The following is a 16,990-nucleotide window of genomic DNA, read 5'->3' on the forward strand; positions in this document are numbered from 1 at the left end:
GCAGGAATTTTATGTGTAACCTACACTAATGTTATATTCCTGACTTTACTTAAAAAGGAGAAGGGTAAGGACCCCTGACTCCATCTTGAACAACTTTATATAGGTCAGTCAAATGTTTCTGCTCTACAATTTACCCCAGACAAAAGGGGAAAAGGAATTATTAGTGTCTTTCTTTGTGCATACAGGGAAGATGAGTACATTACATATTACAGAATAGTTTTTTAAATGCTTTTCTATTCACACAGAATAATGTCTTCAGATAGGAAAAGTTATATTGCCTCACTCTTCTTAGTCTCTACTTTGGAATAGTATTTCCTAATTTCTAAGTAATGTATCAAGAGGTATCAAATAGTGTTCTCCTTGCCCTGCTAGTATCCTATGTTAATCTCAAAACTTCATTTAGAAACTGCCTTTAGTTACAAAACAGCAAACAACCTGGATGTCATAACTTCTGTACTGACTAATCTAAAGGCTATTAAAGTGTGTAATTTATGATTTTTAAAATATTTTTTAAAAATAATTTCTCAGTTACTGTATATAAGCTCTGTAGCAAGAGGGATTGTTACTTCATACAGGCTTTTGTTTGCACACTAGCCCATGTAGACACGTTTTGAGGTGGTGTGTCTGTAAGATTTTTTTTTTCTTGCATAACCACCCCATGCTTTTAAACAAATTAATTGCTCTTTGCTTCATCACTGTGCTCAGAAGTCCACAGTTGCACAGATTTCAATGTAGCTCATTCTTACTTGGTGGAGAGCAATTATTGTGCAGTGACATAAATCCCCTGGTAACTTCTTGTAAACACAGTGGGATCAGACAATACTGCAAGAGAAGCAGTTGTTGAACTGCTTTTTGCCTTGTTTGATAACCAATTATTCTGTTCCCCAGATAGAAAGCAAACCTACTTCTTTGTGTACACTTATCTGTGGGACAGGGGAATGAAAACTTGCTGAAAATTTTGCTATTGTATATCCACATTATATGCTGCACCAATCAAGCCTTAAAATACCAAGCTATACCCACTAATTTTGGAATAGCATAGGAATTAGACCCAGGGATTCCTGTGGACACAAAGCTCGACCTGAAAGGGTTCAAATTACTAGCCCCTCTAAGCCATGAGGATGGGTCTGTTACAGGTAACACAGTTAGCTCAGGTAATAAATAATATACACACGAGGCAATATGATAGGAAGCAATATCAAGCTAGTTAAAGGGGAAATGGGTCTGTAGTCTATTCTGAAAGATATTTTCAATGAAGAAAATCATACCTGGCATCACTGTGTTTCCTGAGGTACCTGGGTATGGTGTTAGTTGATAATGCAGACCTGCAACAAATAATGTCAATATACCAGATTGTGTTTCACTTGCTGTCAAGGAGTGGTGCTTGCAAGGCTAAAGAAGTTAGCAGAGAGATTGGATGCTTTTAATAATGAAGTTACATAAGACTCCTCCCCAAATCCATGTAACATTCCTGTCAATCTATCCTGTAGCATGCTCAGTGATCCAGCCAGTCTTCTGAAGTGGTGGGATGTGTTCAGAGTCATTGGTGGAAAGGCAAAAGATAGCTCAAAACCATCACAACTCACAAGTAATATGTACAAGTTGAAAAACAATGTTCCTCAAAGCCTGGATTCTGCTGGTGAGTATCAGTGGAGCAGCACTGTCTGACCTCCTGGCACACTGCTGTTAGAGTACACACTCTCTACTAAGCAGGGACTTGATGATAGGCTTGATTATGTTCTTTTCTTCTCTCCTCTCAGGAAGGAAAGCTTCTGAAAACAGCAGTTACAGTGAATGAAAAGGCTGTGTGAAAAGCAATCATAACCTGCATGGAGGAAGTCCAAGCCCATTGCCTTGCTGGCACCACTAGAGCCTTGGGAAAAAAGAACAGCTGTTTTGGGGCAGGCTGCCTGAAAAAAAATTTATTCTCATGCCAACAGGTCAAGGCCAAAAGTGTATGTACCTTCTCAGTCTGTCAACAGAGATTTTACCAAATTCTTTTCCTCTTGCTCTTTCCCACTTGTCAGTTTCTCTGACAGGTTTTTCAAGGAAGAAGCTTCTTCTGGCCTTGAGCACAACAGGGCCTTATCTTTGCTTGGAATATAAAGGTACTAGCCAGGCCTGAATAATAACCTATAGACCATACAGAAATCCACAGAACTCCATTCTGTAAGAAAAATCCAGTAAGTTCTCATGGGCTCTATTGTGCACCCACTTTAGACTATACACTGGCATGGATGCCTGAAAGCAAAATAGCAACCAAGGAAAATGAAGAAAAGCCAAATAATATGGGACATATTCTTGAACTGGTGTAAAGTCTTAGTACAGTTCTGTTTATCCAGTAACACTGAGCTACCTCTGTTGTGAGTTTGACCACATAACCAAGCAGTTTTCCAAGAAATAATCTGGAGCTCCTTAGGAAAAAATACTGATTGCTGTAGTCTGAAAGCCAATATCTTTATTTGAGTCTGTTTCTCTCTTGAGACACTTAGATTCTCAATTTTTTTCTTGTTAATTGAGGTAGAAGTAGTGAAAGAGGATTGCTTGCCTCTCTGGACAAATCTGTCCATTCAGTTTGTTGCTGGAGGTAAATAATAGCTCTGCATGTCTGCCTTTCAGAAGTTTCAGGTAAGTGTGGCTCTGTCTCTGCCCCTGTGAATGCTCCTGTGTGTCCTCTCCATGCTGTTAACCTGGTGTCTGATTTACAGAATTACCTGATTAGAAGACCTGTCTGCAGACATGAAACCTTAGGCTGCAGTACCATCAGCTTTCATGAGATAAAAAAGATCAGTCTGGATGTGGGCACTGCTGGAAACAAAGGGGCAGTCCAGAGGTGGTAAGGGGAAGAGGAAGACATTGCCCTTTACCCCCATCCACTCCATTTATCTAGTCCTTTCTGAGGCTGCAGACTGTTGTTCCAGGAACTGCTTACCTGCAGCTTCAGTTGAGCTGCTGTGCATTTGAGTACCTGGGTGACACAAATCCCTCTGTCAGGGAGCTTAACATTCTACAGCAGCTTCAAGAAGGAACTAGGGCGAGGATGGAGGAAACCCAGTGACAGAGGTCTACTGCAGAAAGTGGAACTGGTGCCAATTTAAACATGTTTTCTCTCCCTGGAGTGATTTTGGTTCCACAGCAAAAGAAACAGAGATGCCAGAAGGCCTGCACTTCTAGCACCATCTATCAATTGAGGGTGTCTCAAACAAATAATAAGGGAGAAAAAGGCCTGCAATGCAGTATGTGCTGAATCTACAGCTGAATGGCAAAAAAGAAGCAGGGATCTACCTGGTTTCTCTCAAAAAGTAATCACAGAATCATGGAGTTTTCTGAATTGAAAGGGACCCCTAGGGATCATCTAGTCCAAATCCCCCACTAAAGCAGGATTGCCTGGAGCACATTACCCAGAGCTGCATCCAGATGGGTTTTTAGTATCTCCAGAGATGGAGACACCACAACTTCCCTGGGCAGCCTGTCCCACTGCTCTGTCACCCTCACTGTAAAGAAGTTTTTCCTCATCTTTAAATGAAACTTCCTGTGTTCCAGCTTGTGCCTGTTGCCCCCTGTCCTGTCCCTGGGAACTACTGAAAAGAGTTTAGCTCCATCCTCCTTGCACCCACCGTTTAGATACTTAGAGGCATTAATAAGGTCTCACCTCAGCCTTCTCCAGGCTAGAGAGTCCCAGCTCTCTCAGCCTTTCCTCATAAGAGAGATGCTCCAATCCCCCAGTCACCTGTGTAGCCCTCTAGTAATTCCCTGTCTCTCATGAACTGTGGAGCCCAGAACTGGATGCAGTATCTCCAACAGGGCACAGTAGAGGGGGAGAATGACCTCTCTTGACCTACTGGCCACACTCTTCCTTATACACCCCAGGATTCCATTGGCCCTCTTGGCAGCAATGGCACATTGCTGGCTCATGGATAATTGACTATCTACCAGGACTCCCAGATCCTTCTCCTGGGAACTGCTTTCCAGCAGCTCCACTCATAACCTACACTGGTGCATGATGTTCTTCCTCCCCAGGTTCAAGACCCTAGAGTTCCCCTTGTGGAACCTCATAAAGTTCATCTCTGCCCAGCACTTCAGCCTGCCCAGGTCACACTGGATGGCAGCACAGCCCTCTGGAGTGTCAGCCACCCCTCCCAGTTTGGTATCATCAGCTAATGCAACAGATAAAGTTCTGATATCTGGAAATAAGGAAGATTATTGATGAGCTTTCTCTTCAAAGTGGTCTGTGGAAGTGCTGAAGCAAATAGGCAAGAGCTGTCCCTCAGCCCCATTCCAAGTATTGAGGAGGTGCAGAAGTTACACAGCCTGTCCTCAGCACAATTTCTTTGCATTCAGCTTCATCAGGAACATGTGCAAAGCAGAAATGCTTTGGGTTGTCTCAGCCACAAACAGTATTGCTTGTGTACCAAGAACATCATCTTCTTACTATGAAGTCTTATGCCATAATTACTGTACTCCCTGGCTGGAGGAGAACAAAAAGACCAAAAACCTAGAAGTTCATAGTGTGTCACTAATGTCTGAAGCAAGGAATACAAATGAGAGGTCTCTGAAGACAATGCTCAATGCTTTAGGATATATTTAAGTAGAAGTAACTTTTCTGTTAGCATGTTTTGGGTGTGCTTTCTTTGATTTTTTTTAATAATGTGGGTTACTTTCCATGACAAAGATGAACAGGAATAATATAATCTGCAATATGTCTTCTGCAAACCACCCCAAGAATAATCAGGAAACACATCACTGTGCTAGTAGGTTTTATTCTTTGCTATGTTAATAGAATTAGTAAGTCGGGAATCTATTGGGTAAAATGGTCTATAGAGAGAATATGAGGCTTGAACTGTAAAGTTCCTTCATCATCAAACTGGAGATTAAACAACAGAGCTTCTTGGAAATCCTCAGTCTGTACACTTGCGAGCGTAGCACTCGCAGTGGGAGGCAGAAGGGATGTAGTGCTGCACCACCGTCCCGTTGGCACAGCGCAGAGGGATTGTCACCAGGGTGGTCTGAGTGGCTGTACAGCAGCTGCACAGGTCTTCCCATTTCTCTGTCTGAGCAGAGTATCTGGTATTGCTTCTGCACTTGCCCTGAATGGAAAAAAAAAAAGATACCAAGTTTGAACAGTGCAATCAGAATCCAGGTTCTTTCCTTCCAAACATGCATGGATGAATTTGCTCGAAGTTTGATGCTCTGCTGTAAAGCAGAAGCTCAGAAAGAGGCACCTGATTCCCAAGTGTGGGGTGCTGCTCAGAGAGTCATGCCTCGTGTGTATACACATAGGAGAGGGGAAGGAACTGTCTCACACACACACAAAGCTTTTCATTTAATATATCATTGGTGTTGTGCAGGGCTACTCTGTTGGCTTCTGAGCATATATGGTTATCGTCTCAGCTGTATGAGATCATGCATTCAGAGAGTGCTTTGGCCCAAATCTTACAAGCCACACACCCACTGCTGTCCTGCTGGTTGCTGTTTATCCTTGTTCTACTGCTCTGCCCACTTTACTAATTTAGGCCGTTAATGCCTGTAAGTTAAATGTAAAAACAAATGGCCCCACATCAAATTCTGTCCGTCTATTTATTTTTGTGGCTCTGCACTCTTATTTCTTAGATTCACACACACACACACCAATGCACAGCAGTATCAGGGAGGACTTCAGAAAAAGTGTACTCAGTACCAGCTATAGCAGGAGTATTTAGTTTACTCAATGTATGACCAGATTTTAAAAAAAACATAATCTGTACTTTTACAGAGGAGACTTCAACACATAAGACTTCATGGCTAAAGACCCAATTACCACTGACTTTGCAAACAGGACAAGAGATAAAGAATTATTTATTTTTTTTAATGAAAGATAAGTGGTTTTGTTGTTCTTAAAGCTTCCACTCTTATTAAGACATGTGTAGCAGTTGAAGGCCCTTTGCCAGGTAGCTATGTGAAAACCCATGGCATATATGCTCCTAATAGTTCTTCTCTCTGTTCCCATTCTTTTTCCAGGATCCAGGAGAAAGATAAAGAGACACTTTGCCTACTGCCTTAACTAAAGGAATTGTCAAGCCATCTTCTTGACTGCCAACCTTTTATGCCATAGTTTGGATTGTGTACAAGAGTTGTATACAATCCTTGCATGAAATATAGTTATCTCAGATTGAGTAGTTGTCCTGCTAAAGCACAGTCTGGGAAAATAGTGTCATATTTGGTTCCTCATCTCAGAAAGATGAGACCAAGCAGAAGGGAAGCCATACTTCTCTTTCAAATGGAAATTGCTCTGGAAGTTGTAAGCAGTGATGGGCAGGAAATTAAACTTTTAATCTGATTATGGAAGAAATGCACAAGACATGCAGAACCCCACAGCTTAGTGTGCAGGCTAATGGAGGGATCATAGAACTTATAGAGCACTGAAGTCAAATAATAGTGCACAAGTTTAAACATCTGTAAAAGTATCATGCGTCTTAATAACTATTTACACTCATAAAGCAACTTCAGAGCCTGAAGATAGAAGCAAAGGAGAATGATGTGAACAAAGCCTTTATGCTTTAGTGTATGTGCCTTTTTTCATGCTGGCTTGAATAGAGAAAATCAGGATCAGGAAATAAGTACCAATGAGGCTTAGACTCTTGAGTGAATCAATGAGAAGGAGAGAAACTGATGCACCACCTACTGAAGTGAAGCTATAGCAGAAGCAAGGGTTTCTCTTGTGGAAGAGAGAAAGGGGGCAACAAGAGCAGTTCTTGGAGCAGGTGGGTTGCTTTTCTTATTTACCTCACAATGAGAAATAGGCACTTCCTTTTCAGCCACACATCCATGGATATTTGTATACTGCATTCTGGTACTTACTGGTCGACATTCCACTTCCACACCTACCAAGTTTTAAAAAAAAAAAATAATAAAAAAATAAATGTTTTGACAGTGCTGACAATTGTTTTAACTCCCTTCCCCTTATTACTGAAATTACTGTTAGTGAGATGTCATTACTGGTAAGATCCCTAGCAAGAGAATTAAGTGTGTGTCCTTAGAGTAATTAATGTAGAGATATGAGATTATAACATACAGCCCTAAATTCCCACTGAAGAGAAGGGCTTCCCTCATGTTTCTTTTCAATTGACTGCTTTGTTCTAAAGTCACCTTGCCACCTAACATCTGCCTTTTACCTCTTGGCTTCTGTGTTAGATAACTCTCCTTTTAAAGATAGTTCAGTGGTACAGCAGGCAAGCAAGTGCAAAGGAAAAAGATGACAGATGAGAACCCAAACAACCTAATCAGTGAAACAGAGCACCCTGACCTGGCTATTCCTAGGGCTGTCATAGCAAAGACATCCCATTGTCTTGGGATGATGTCCTTCAAGATAAGTTAGTGGGAGCAGCCCTCTGTTTTAGTCCACATCTAAAGACTTGTGAAGGTGCTAAGGCTTTTTTTAGGTGGATATTTTATGCACTGCAAACTGTAGTGTTAATTTAGTGCTACGCCTGTGTAAAGACTATTTTTTCCAGACTACACAACAGCATTTCAGAGAGATGAAGGATTTCAGCTTGCCAACTGCACAATTAGATACATGAAGAGAAATGTATCCATCTTCCTAGTGGCAAAGTTTCTAATACCTTTTCCATGGCAATGTTAGTACCAAATTGCTAAGGTTTTAAACTTCATTAAAAAATAAAGCTTGATAAAGTCTTTCTGGTTTCAGGGTTGGAATTGCCAGTTCTCTTTTATTGATTTCATCACTTCATTTGATAAAACTTCTCCACCTGGAAGGCAGAGACAACTGTGGCCACACAACTGAAAAGCCAAACAAATAATTGCCATCAAATTCAACACAGCTTCATCATCTTTTTGATCCTGACTTACCAACTTGTTCCCAAGTTACTTTGCTACTTGCATTTACTTTTCTTTGGGAACTGTGCCACCCTACAATATGGGTGTTTGTAGACACACAGTATTTCATTTAGATCACCTTGCTTTGGTTTCTGCAAGGATGCACCACTTTTAAATCACTGTAACTGTTAAATAAATAGATCTATTGAGCTGTACTTATTCAGAACTGGGTTTCTCCTCTCCTCAATTGCACTAATACACATTCTCTATTAGCAAAGCCTGCCCACCACCCTGTCTTTTAAATCTTACAATCTGCTCTCGTTAATAAATAATTTTCAGTATTCCTTTCTTGAAGCCAGGTAAATTAAAGGTCTCTTAACTAAATTACTTGTTTGAGCCATTTGATGACAGTCTGTCTCAATAGCTTTCTGACTTCTATTTCTCAGGCCAGAACCCAGTGATTACACAGACAGGCATTGGCTGCAAACTCTCTAGGAGTTAACATCCTTCATCAGGGGTATTATTATAGCAGTTACTGTGCCAGTGTGGTGATTGGGCTGCTCCACTGCCCATCTTTTATTTATTAGCACATGCATAGAGGGGAAAAAAAGAAAAAAGAGGACATAATGGAATGCAGGCCAGATGTTGATATTCTGTCTTTAAAAGAAAATATAAATAGTTAGTTACTTTTTTTAAATTTATTTTAAATGAGCTGTGGTATTATTAGGGGTTTTTTTTAATTTACAAAGGAGAAAAGGGAGAGATTGTCTGTTTACAAAAGAAACAGAGATTCATCTTAGAAATGAGAACCCAAGCCTGCAATTCTTCCTCATGTAAGCAAACCCTTCCTACACTCCCAGCCTGCCTGACATTTGGATTATCTACACAATGATGCATGAAATGAACTACTGCAGTACTGACTCCTCAGCTGCTGAATTTAAGATGCAATAAGGCTGTTCAATAGGAATGGACATTTTACAAGCATTTCTCCAACCATTTTTTTGGTTCTTGTTATTACATTATAGAAAAGTAGTGGAAATAACATTAATGCCACAAGGGTTTTTTTTTTAGCTAATTTCATTTTAAGTTGATGATTGTTCAGGAAGTAGTTACCTCACATATTCAGTTTCAGTTTATGTGACTCATCCACCTGTTCCTGTTATCTTTACATAACAATAGAATAAAACATTCCTAAGTAACATCTGCATAAAATGTGGAGAACATACCTATTTCTTTCTAAGTACTTGTCAATACTGTCAAAACACATGTTCTAGTGTACAAAACATGACAGCAGTATCCCAATCAGAGGGTGGAATTAAACTGCATAACATGCAAAATGTAGCTCCTTATCCAGTAGTTTACACTCTCTACGATTTCCATACAAAACTTTTGGCTTATTTACTTACATGTTTCACAGCAGGTATTGCCAATTTTTGCAATTCTGCCCTAAAACAATAAAAAGAGAAAAATTCTGTTTTGGCACAAGTAACGCACATTTGTTCTGCTTGAAGAATACAAAGGAATGTGTAAAAGAGGGTCTTAGGCAAGACATTTGTATTTCTGTATTGTACAAAAGTATAAATCTATATCAGTAATAATTTCCTTCTCTATTTCAAGGTTTTTAACTTGTACTTGTTGATAGTTGCTTGGAAACAATTTACTCTATTGCAAGTTCAACACCTGAAAATACAGTTTTCAGCTGAGGAGCTTTCTAAGGTAAAGATGAAGAATACAATTAAATTTCTGGGAACCAGAATGATAAAAGCAATAGTATTCAGGTGTTATATCTGTTCAAGAAAGGAAGCTAAAACAGTCCCTTTTGATTATTTTTTTTTAGCAATATAGATGAAAATACTCCTTCCAAAACAGCTGAAAATGTACAGGAAAATAATCATAAAACATCACATCTGTCAAAGAAGTTTCAACAGCCCTTCTTGTTTCATTACTACTGTGTAGAAAATAATTGTCAGAAATATATGTATGGTGGAAAACTAATGAAAACCCATCATGAAAGGAAAAACAGCTAAATATTTCTACTGCAGAGCAATGCCAATGTTGCACTAAACACCTGAACTTAGATACAGAAATTGGAGGGTTTTTTAATTAAAAAATCAAACTTTCCATCCGTAACTAGATGAAAACCTCAAATTTTATGTATTAGATACCTCATTTTTTTTTGATCGGGGGAGAATAAATGCAGTTTGGGAAGTTCTGGTAAAAAAAGTAAACTACTCTTCATTGATTTTCAATGAAAACCTTTAGAATATTCTAATAATCCAAAGCCTGTAGCATAATCCAGCATTTTTCTACATATTTTTTTGTGTAACACAACTGTGGAGGGCACAGTGATTCCACAAAGTGAGAAAGGTGCTGTAAAAGCTTTGTTCTTTCTGCATGACACATTTCAAATCCTCCACTTGATGGATGTGTATGTTGAGAGAGGTTTGGGTGGGAGCTTTCTTAAAAGTTTCCTACTTCCTGTCATGCCCAATAAAAATATTGCTTTCCCTAACCTCATATAAAGGTGGAAAAAAAATCTCTTTGCATTTCATATGCATATTCAGATTTTAAAAAGGGGCTGAGAGGACTGTTTGCTCAGTTTGTGTCATTATCCAGTTTTTCTTTGCCTACCAAACAGAACATTGTTAGAACTACCATTTATTGTACTTGCTGCTTCGTATGGAACAGAATTTCTGCAAGCTCAGCATCTCCCCTGCAGTATAATCTTAACTAAAACCAGCATCTAGTTTAAATAAAGAAAACTTATATTTGTCTGAATTTCAAAGAAAGCTCAAATTCAGTTTAGCCAAGGGAAAGGGCTGGGGTTTCTCACCCTATTACACATAATGTACCTATAGACAGAACCATAAACATGACAGAAACCTGGGAACAGGACCCATTTCTCTACTTACTCCTTCAGCCAAACATCTTCTGGAATCAAATGGAGGACAGCTAGTGATTCTCCTTTCCCAGATGAATTCCCCTTTCTCATTTACTTTACAGGAGTGACTATCACACCCATCCTGAAGTGATTCATTTGGCTGTAAAGATTTAAGGGCTATTAGCTTCACAAAGAAAATACATGGGAAAGTAAGTTTTCAGGACACTATACATTTACTGATATTTCAATTAATGTTCTATGGTGGTGAATTTTATAAAGCATGAAAGTATTTAGTAAACAAAACCGTTTCTCAACAAAGTATCCATCCTATATACTCCCATAGCCATTTTGATTACAGTCAGTCAGGACTGCAAAAACGTGACCTTTTTCAGCTTGTAACAGGTAAGAAGTTTCCATTAACTTGAAAGAGAAACTTTTCTAAGTGAGAAACCTGGGACATATATATAAAAATATTTAACTTCTGGATAAGCTGGGAGTTTCTTTAAAAAAAAACCACAAAACACAACAAAACCAAAACCAAACAACCCCACAACAACCATAAAACCACACCCCCATGTAGAACAATTTTTGTTCTTTAAACCTTTAAGATTATCAAGTCCAACCATTAACCTAACACTGCCAAATCCACCACTAAACCATGTCCTCAAGCACCAGATCTAAATGTCTTTTAAATACCTCCAGGGATGGTGACTCCACCACTTCCCTGGGCAGCCTTTCCAGTGCCTGACAAGCCTTCCAGTAAAGCCATTTTCCCCAGTATCTAATCTATATCCCTGGCACAACTGGAGGCCATTTGCTCTCATTCCATCACTTATCACTTGGGAGAAGAGACCAACACCCACTTCGCTACAACCTCCTTTCAGGTAGCTACAGATTAGGTGTCTCCTCAGCCTCCTTTCCTCCAGACCAAACATCCCCAGTTCCCTCAGCTGCTCCTCATAAAACTTGTGCTCCAGACCCCTCATCAGCTTAATTGCTCTTCCCATACTTGCACTGCTTAAAATTTAGCTAAGGAATGGAATAAAACAAACAAAGTTATATGATATTTCCTGTGACAAGCTGATGGGTTTGAACAAAAAGAACTTTCTTGAGAAAACATTCTGAGATATACTAATACCATTAGCTGCCTAACCCAAAGGGAGTGAAAACATGCACTTTCCTTGGGTTCACCAGAAGTCTGTGCTACATTCACACTCACTCATCAATACAAGAGTGTTTAAAACCTACCTGAAGGTATTTAAGCCTTCCATCTCTCAGCCTGATGCCACATGAAGTTGGCACACATTTTCCACAGCAAGAGCCAGGGATTTCCTGCCTTTTGTAATTCTAGAAGGCAAATGCCTTCTGTAATTCTAGAAGGCAAATGACATTTTTCTGAGTTTATTTTGGTTTAAGCATGCTCCCTACACTTATTTGTAGAGTGTTTGGTTTTTTTTAAAAAAAAATAATAAATCAGTAGAAAAAGTGATAACCAGAAAAATAAACAACAAAGAATGTGACCTTATTAGCCACATTCTTAACCAGAACATCCAGACCACTTGCACTTACTATTGGACATGGCTCACAGCTTAATTTGGTACATGTCAGAGTGTATCTCCGAGAAGATGTTGACTGGAAGGTGCAGACACATGTTGTACATTGATCCACCATCAAGCGTCTCCACGGCTGAAACATTAGAACAAGTTTGTAAGTCAGGGACTGTATCTCAGCAAAACTCAAATAAAAGAACAATTATATCTAGGTTAAACCTCTTTCAATAAATCTTGCATTGCAATTGATCCCACTTTCCAGAGACCAACATTTTAGCATTTGTAATTCCATAACAAGCAGCAATGCATGAGGCTATTATTCAAATGAGCCCTTTAGAATTCCTTATTCTGCAAAATGGAATTGGCATTTCTTACTTTATTGCTTACAAAGCTAGCAAGCAAGAAAGGAGCCCTTGAAAGTGGTAAGGAAAATTTTGACATGACTATTCTATGTGTTAGGAGGCTGCCACCAGTTCATTCTTCCCAGGTGTAGTGATCTGTTTTGCCAACAAGTTCTTATTCTTGAGCCAACCCAACCTACAGATCATGGACAGAATTACTTGGATTTGTTCTTGTAATAATACTGCTTAGAATCTCCAGAGGCCTAGAAGTTTAAAACTAAGAAAAAAAGCAAAATCATAAACCAAAATCCTGGGTGAAGAACTGAACTTGTCCATAGTTACAAGCAAATCAGTGGCTGAGGTAGCACACAATTCACATTCTGAGCTCTTTCCCAGCACCTTGTTTGCTGGATCCCATCACATTTTCAAAGCAAGCAAAATGAGCTTTTAAAGTGTAGAGCAAAACTGCCATACTGTTAACTGGGAAACAAAAGGATGTGGAGTTAGTAATTGGATCCTAGCACTGAAAGGAAGTACCAAGTTCTTCTCTCCCTCAAGAGCACAGCCTTTCATTTCAACACCAAAGTAACAAACCCCTGTGGCTGAAGGGACAAAAATGGGAGGAGTTTATACAAGATTTTCAAAAGGAACTTCCAAAACCTAATAAATAAGGTAGACAGAAACTGAACAGTACTAGATCATAAAAGTTTTGAATTGTGCTTTAACAGTCAATGGAATGTCACTGTTTACTTCATTTGGAATGGGAATTTCCCATGCTACATACTATGCATATCCTTAAATTAGGGTTTTTTTCTTATTCCACACTAGTACATGCTCATGGAACAAGAGGAGCAAGACCAAGAAGCTGTCCAGAGCTTTCAATTGTAAAGGTAATGTGTTTATGAGTAGCTCTGAGCCAACACTCCAATATATGCACTAAAGGACAAATCATGGAATCATTCTGGTTGGAAAAGACCTTTATGATCACCAAATCCAACAATTAACCTAGCGCTGCCAAGTCAAATACTAAACCAGCTCACTCAACATCTATACATCTTTGTAACACTTCCAGGGATGGGGACTCCACCATGTCCCTGAGTAGTTTGTTCCAGTGCCTGATAACCCTTTTGGTGAAGACATTTTTCCTAATATTCAATCTAAACCTCCCCTGATGCAACTTGAGGCTGTTTCCTTATGTTGTATCATTTGTTACTGGGGAGATGAGACCAACACCCACTTTGCTACAACCTCCTTTCAGGGAGTTGTGGATTAGGTCTCCCCTCAGCCTCCTTTTCACCAGACTAAACATCCACAGTTGCCTTAGTTGTTCCTCATAAGATTTGTTCTCCAGTCCCATCACCAGCTTGGTTGCCCTTGTCTGGACTTGCTCCAGCTCCTCAGTGTCCTTGCAATACTGAACACAGTACTCGAGGTGAGGCCTCACCAGTGGCAGGGGACAATCACGTCCCTAGTCCTGCTGGCCACACTATTTCTGATACAAGCCAGGATGCCATTGGCCTTCTTGGCCACCTGGGCACACTGCTGGCTCAGTTGTCAGTTGCCTGTCAATCAACACCTCCAGGTTCTTTCTCTAATAGGCAGCTTTCCAGCCACTCTTCCCTGAGCCTGTAACTTTCCATGGGGTTATTATGACCCACGTGCAGGACCCAACACTTAGCCTAATGTTCTGATTACCACCTCAGTGGTTTCCTACAAAGCACATGCATTAGCAGTGACTCTTTTCTCGTTTTGTGGAGGTATGGAAAAACGATCCTCCACAAACAACATTATGGAGGCTGTAATACTTGTAGGGAGACCCTCACCTTTCAACAATTCATCTCGAGACCTCAACACAGGACTCTTTAGCTTTCTTGGTTTAACTTTTTGTGATGAATATCAGATCATTAATCCAGAGGGTTAAAAAACCTCAACAGCTGAAGGCATGAAGACACACGGTATTTTCCTATGGGGTAGCAAATGTCATATGAAACCGCAGACTTCTTGTTTATTGTCAATCTTGGAAAGCATTCAGACACCACAGTGATCGCTCTAGTATGGACTAGAACTTGGCCTCACACGGACAGTCAGTCCACTGACAGCAGTATTGCTGGTCAGTAGCTCAACACACACATGTGCATGAACACACAAAAGCTTTGCAAATCTGGGAGATGTCCTCATCATGTTGACCTGTTTCAAAATATGTTTCAGTTTGTCCTGCTTACTGCCATAGTCATACTTCATTCTAGACCTCCAGAAGTAAATGTTCACTGCAGACTGCCTCAGTAGCTCTAGGCTTTCACATCATGAAAAAAGGTCTATAAAAGCCACAACAGATATTACAATTTATATCCTCATTGGATCTTCTAATAGTTCTAACATTTAAATATTTAATGTTTTCAGGGATCAGCATGCAAAAGGATTTAACGATGGCTTTCTGTAGACAAACATAGCTTAGTATGACAGAATCAAATGTAATAATGAACTGATACATCTTTTTCCCTTTATACAAGATACCTATCATGTTCTCTTGGCTAACTTAGAATCAAATATTAACATCCAGTAACCCAGTGTTAGCCAGGGCAACCAAAATAACGTACATAAAAGCCCAAGTCTATTCAGATCTGCTTCAAAAATGGCACTCAGTAGAAGTCTGGGAAAGCAGATGAGTGACATAGATAATCCTTTTGGTAAGTACAGCCATCTGCTTGGAATTCTGCAGTTAAAGCCCACTGCATTGTTAAGAACAGCAGAGTGAAAGCAATATACCAAATGACTGGAATATAATATAGGTAACCAGATACGAGACAAAAATGTAAAGGGATTAAGAACACAGTTAACAGAACTGCAGCAAAAGGCTCAAAATGTTGAAATATTTAGTGAAGGAGTTAATGGAGCAAAGTTTTCTCTTGATATAAAATGAAACTTGAAGCCTATTCTTAAAGGACCCAGAATAAAGGTTTTGAAATCCAGGAAGTTCTAAACTTCTATGGACACCATAACTTCCTTCCTGACCAGAACTCTGGAATAGTAGATAAAAGTGTAAGAAAAAGCTGTAGTAACATTAGCTGCTTAAAAGCTTTCAGATATATAGAGAATTACTTTGCACTACCTCAGAAAATTAAGCTAGTTTAATTTAAAAGAAAAATGAAATATTTTAAGACAAATACTAATGTAAGCTCTAATTTTATTTTCTTTTCTTTTAATCAAAATGGCCACTTTGTTTAGATATTTTCCAAGATTATATCTCAACTACAATTTCCATCTGAGAAAATATTTTGGTAACTGCATTGTTGAATTCTAATTTCAGTAATGCTTGACATTCATGGCAGCAAGAGCACAGAAGTAATGTTAACAGCTGGGGCCTACCTACACCCTAAAAATCTTGCACAGGCAGTGTTTACTAAAATAACCAATTGTCAGAAAGAACAATAACACATTTTAAAAGCTATACTAAAAGAAAATATTTTAAAAGAGAAAAAAAATAATACTTAAAGACAGGTTTTATGTATAACCAGATAGCAAATAAGAATTAGTCAAAATACAGTTTTGTGTCAGCTGAAACACTTCATGAATTCATCACAGACTGGGATAATTTTAGTAAGACAGGAATTGTTTTTACTATTGTAGAAGCTGAAATATTTTAAGTCTTGAAAATACAGATGCTCCTCATTTTGTCTTTAACAATTTTGTTTAGAAATTTGCCTGTGCTTCATCTTAAAGTATTTCAAAATATTTTAAACACTTGAAAATAGAACAAAGACCTTACTTGACTGATCAGGAAAACATTTTGTTGGAAGAGAAAAAACATCATGGTTCATGAAAGAACAACTGCAACTGGAAACACACCTTCTTTTTGAACCACATGCATATTCTAAATAACAGAAGGTAGCAGGAGGTAATCATTACTCTACTGCATGATATTCTCTCCAAGTATGGTCTTTATGAAACATCACAACCACTTTCAAACCCTTCTCCCAGAAAAGTCAGTTCTTCCTTGGATTTAATTCTACAGGGAAGTAATCCCCACACTGAATGATGCATCTTGATGATAGGGCTTTAACTCTCACAAACTTATAAAACTTATGTATATTTACTCTGAAAAAAAATCAACACCAGAAGAAATAGATTGAGACATATTTTGTCTGCCACACTTCAAAAATACAAAGATATTTGGGTAAATTTACTTTTTAAACAAATGAAAAAGACAGGCATGTATTTGCAATGCAGGAATACATAGGTTAAAAGTTAGGTTAAATGACTAAAGAGGACCTATTTCCCTGGAGGATGATGAGAATATTTAGAGCTCTTTGACACCAGTGCTGCTGCCAGAATATGGATTTAGGGAAACAATGGACAATTGACAGAGCTTTCCAAAGATAAATTCAACATAAATGAGATCAGATGGT

The 16,990-nt window shown here is 39.0% G+C and overlaps 1 protein-coding gene across 1 annotated transcript in view; it reads right to left on the reverse strand.

Annotated features, from left to right (window-relative positions):
- Positions 1-4,804: 4,804 nt before the first annotated feature.
- Positions 4,805-16,990, reverse strand: part of VWF (von Willebrand factor) — a 136,173-nt gene continuing 123,987 nt past the window's right edge. Inside the window, exons 47-52 of the mRNA XM_010004925.1 lie at positions 12,263-12,379; positions 11,942-12,040; positions 10,725-10,853; positions 9,219-9,258; positions 6,763-6,860; positions 4,805-5,087 (exon numbers count right to left, since the gene is read on the reverse strand). Of these exons, the coding sequence (XP_010003227.1) occupies positions 4,899-5,087; positions 6,763-6,860; positions 9,219-9,258; positions 10,725-10,853; positions 11,942-12,040; positions 12,263-12,379 (672 nt within the window). The 3' untranslated portion in view covers positions 4,805-4,898. The remainder of the gene's footprint in view (positions 5,088-6,762; positions 6,861-9,218; positions 9,259-10,724; positions 10,854-11,941; positions 12,041-12,262; positions 12,380-16,990) is intronic.

This window comes from Chaetura pelagica, unplaced genomic scaffold (assembly GCF_000747805.2).
Source record: "Chaetura pelagica isolate M959 unplaced genomic scaffold, ChaPel_1.0 scaffold429, whole genome shotgun sequence".
Lineage (NCBI taxonomy): Eukaryota > Metazoa > Chordata > Aves > Apodiformes > Apodidae > Chaetura > Chaetura pelagica.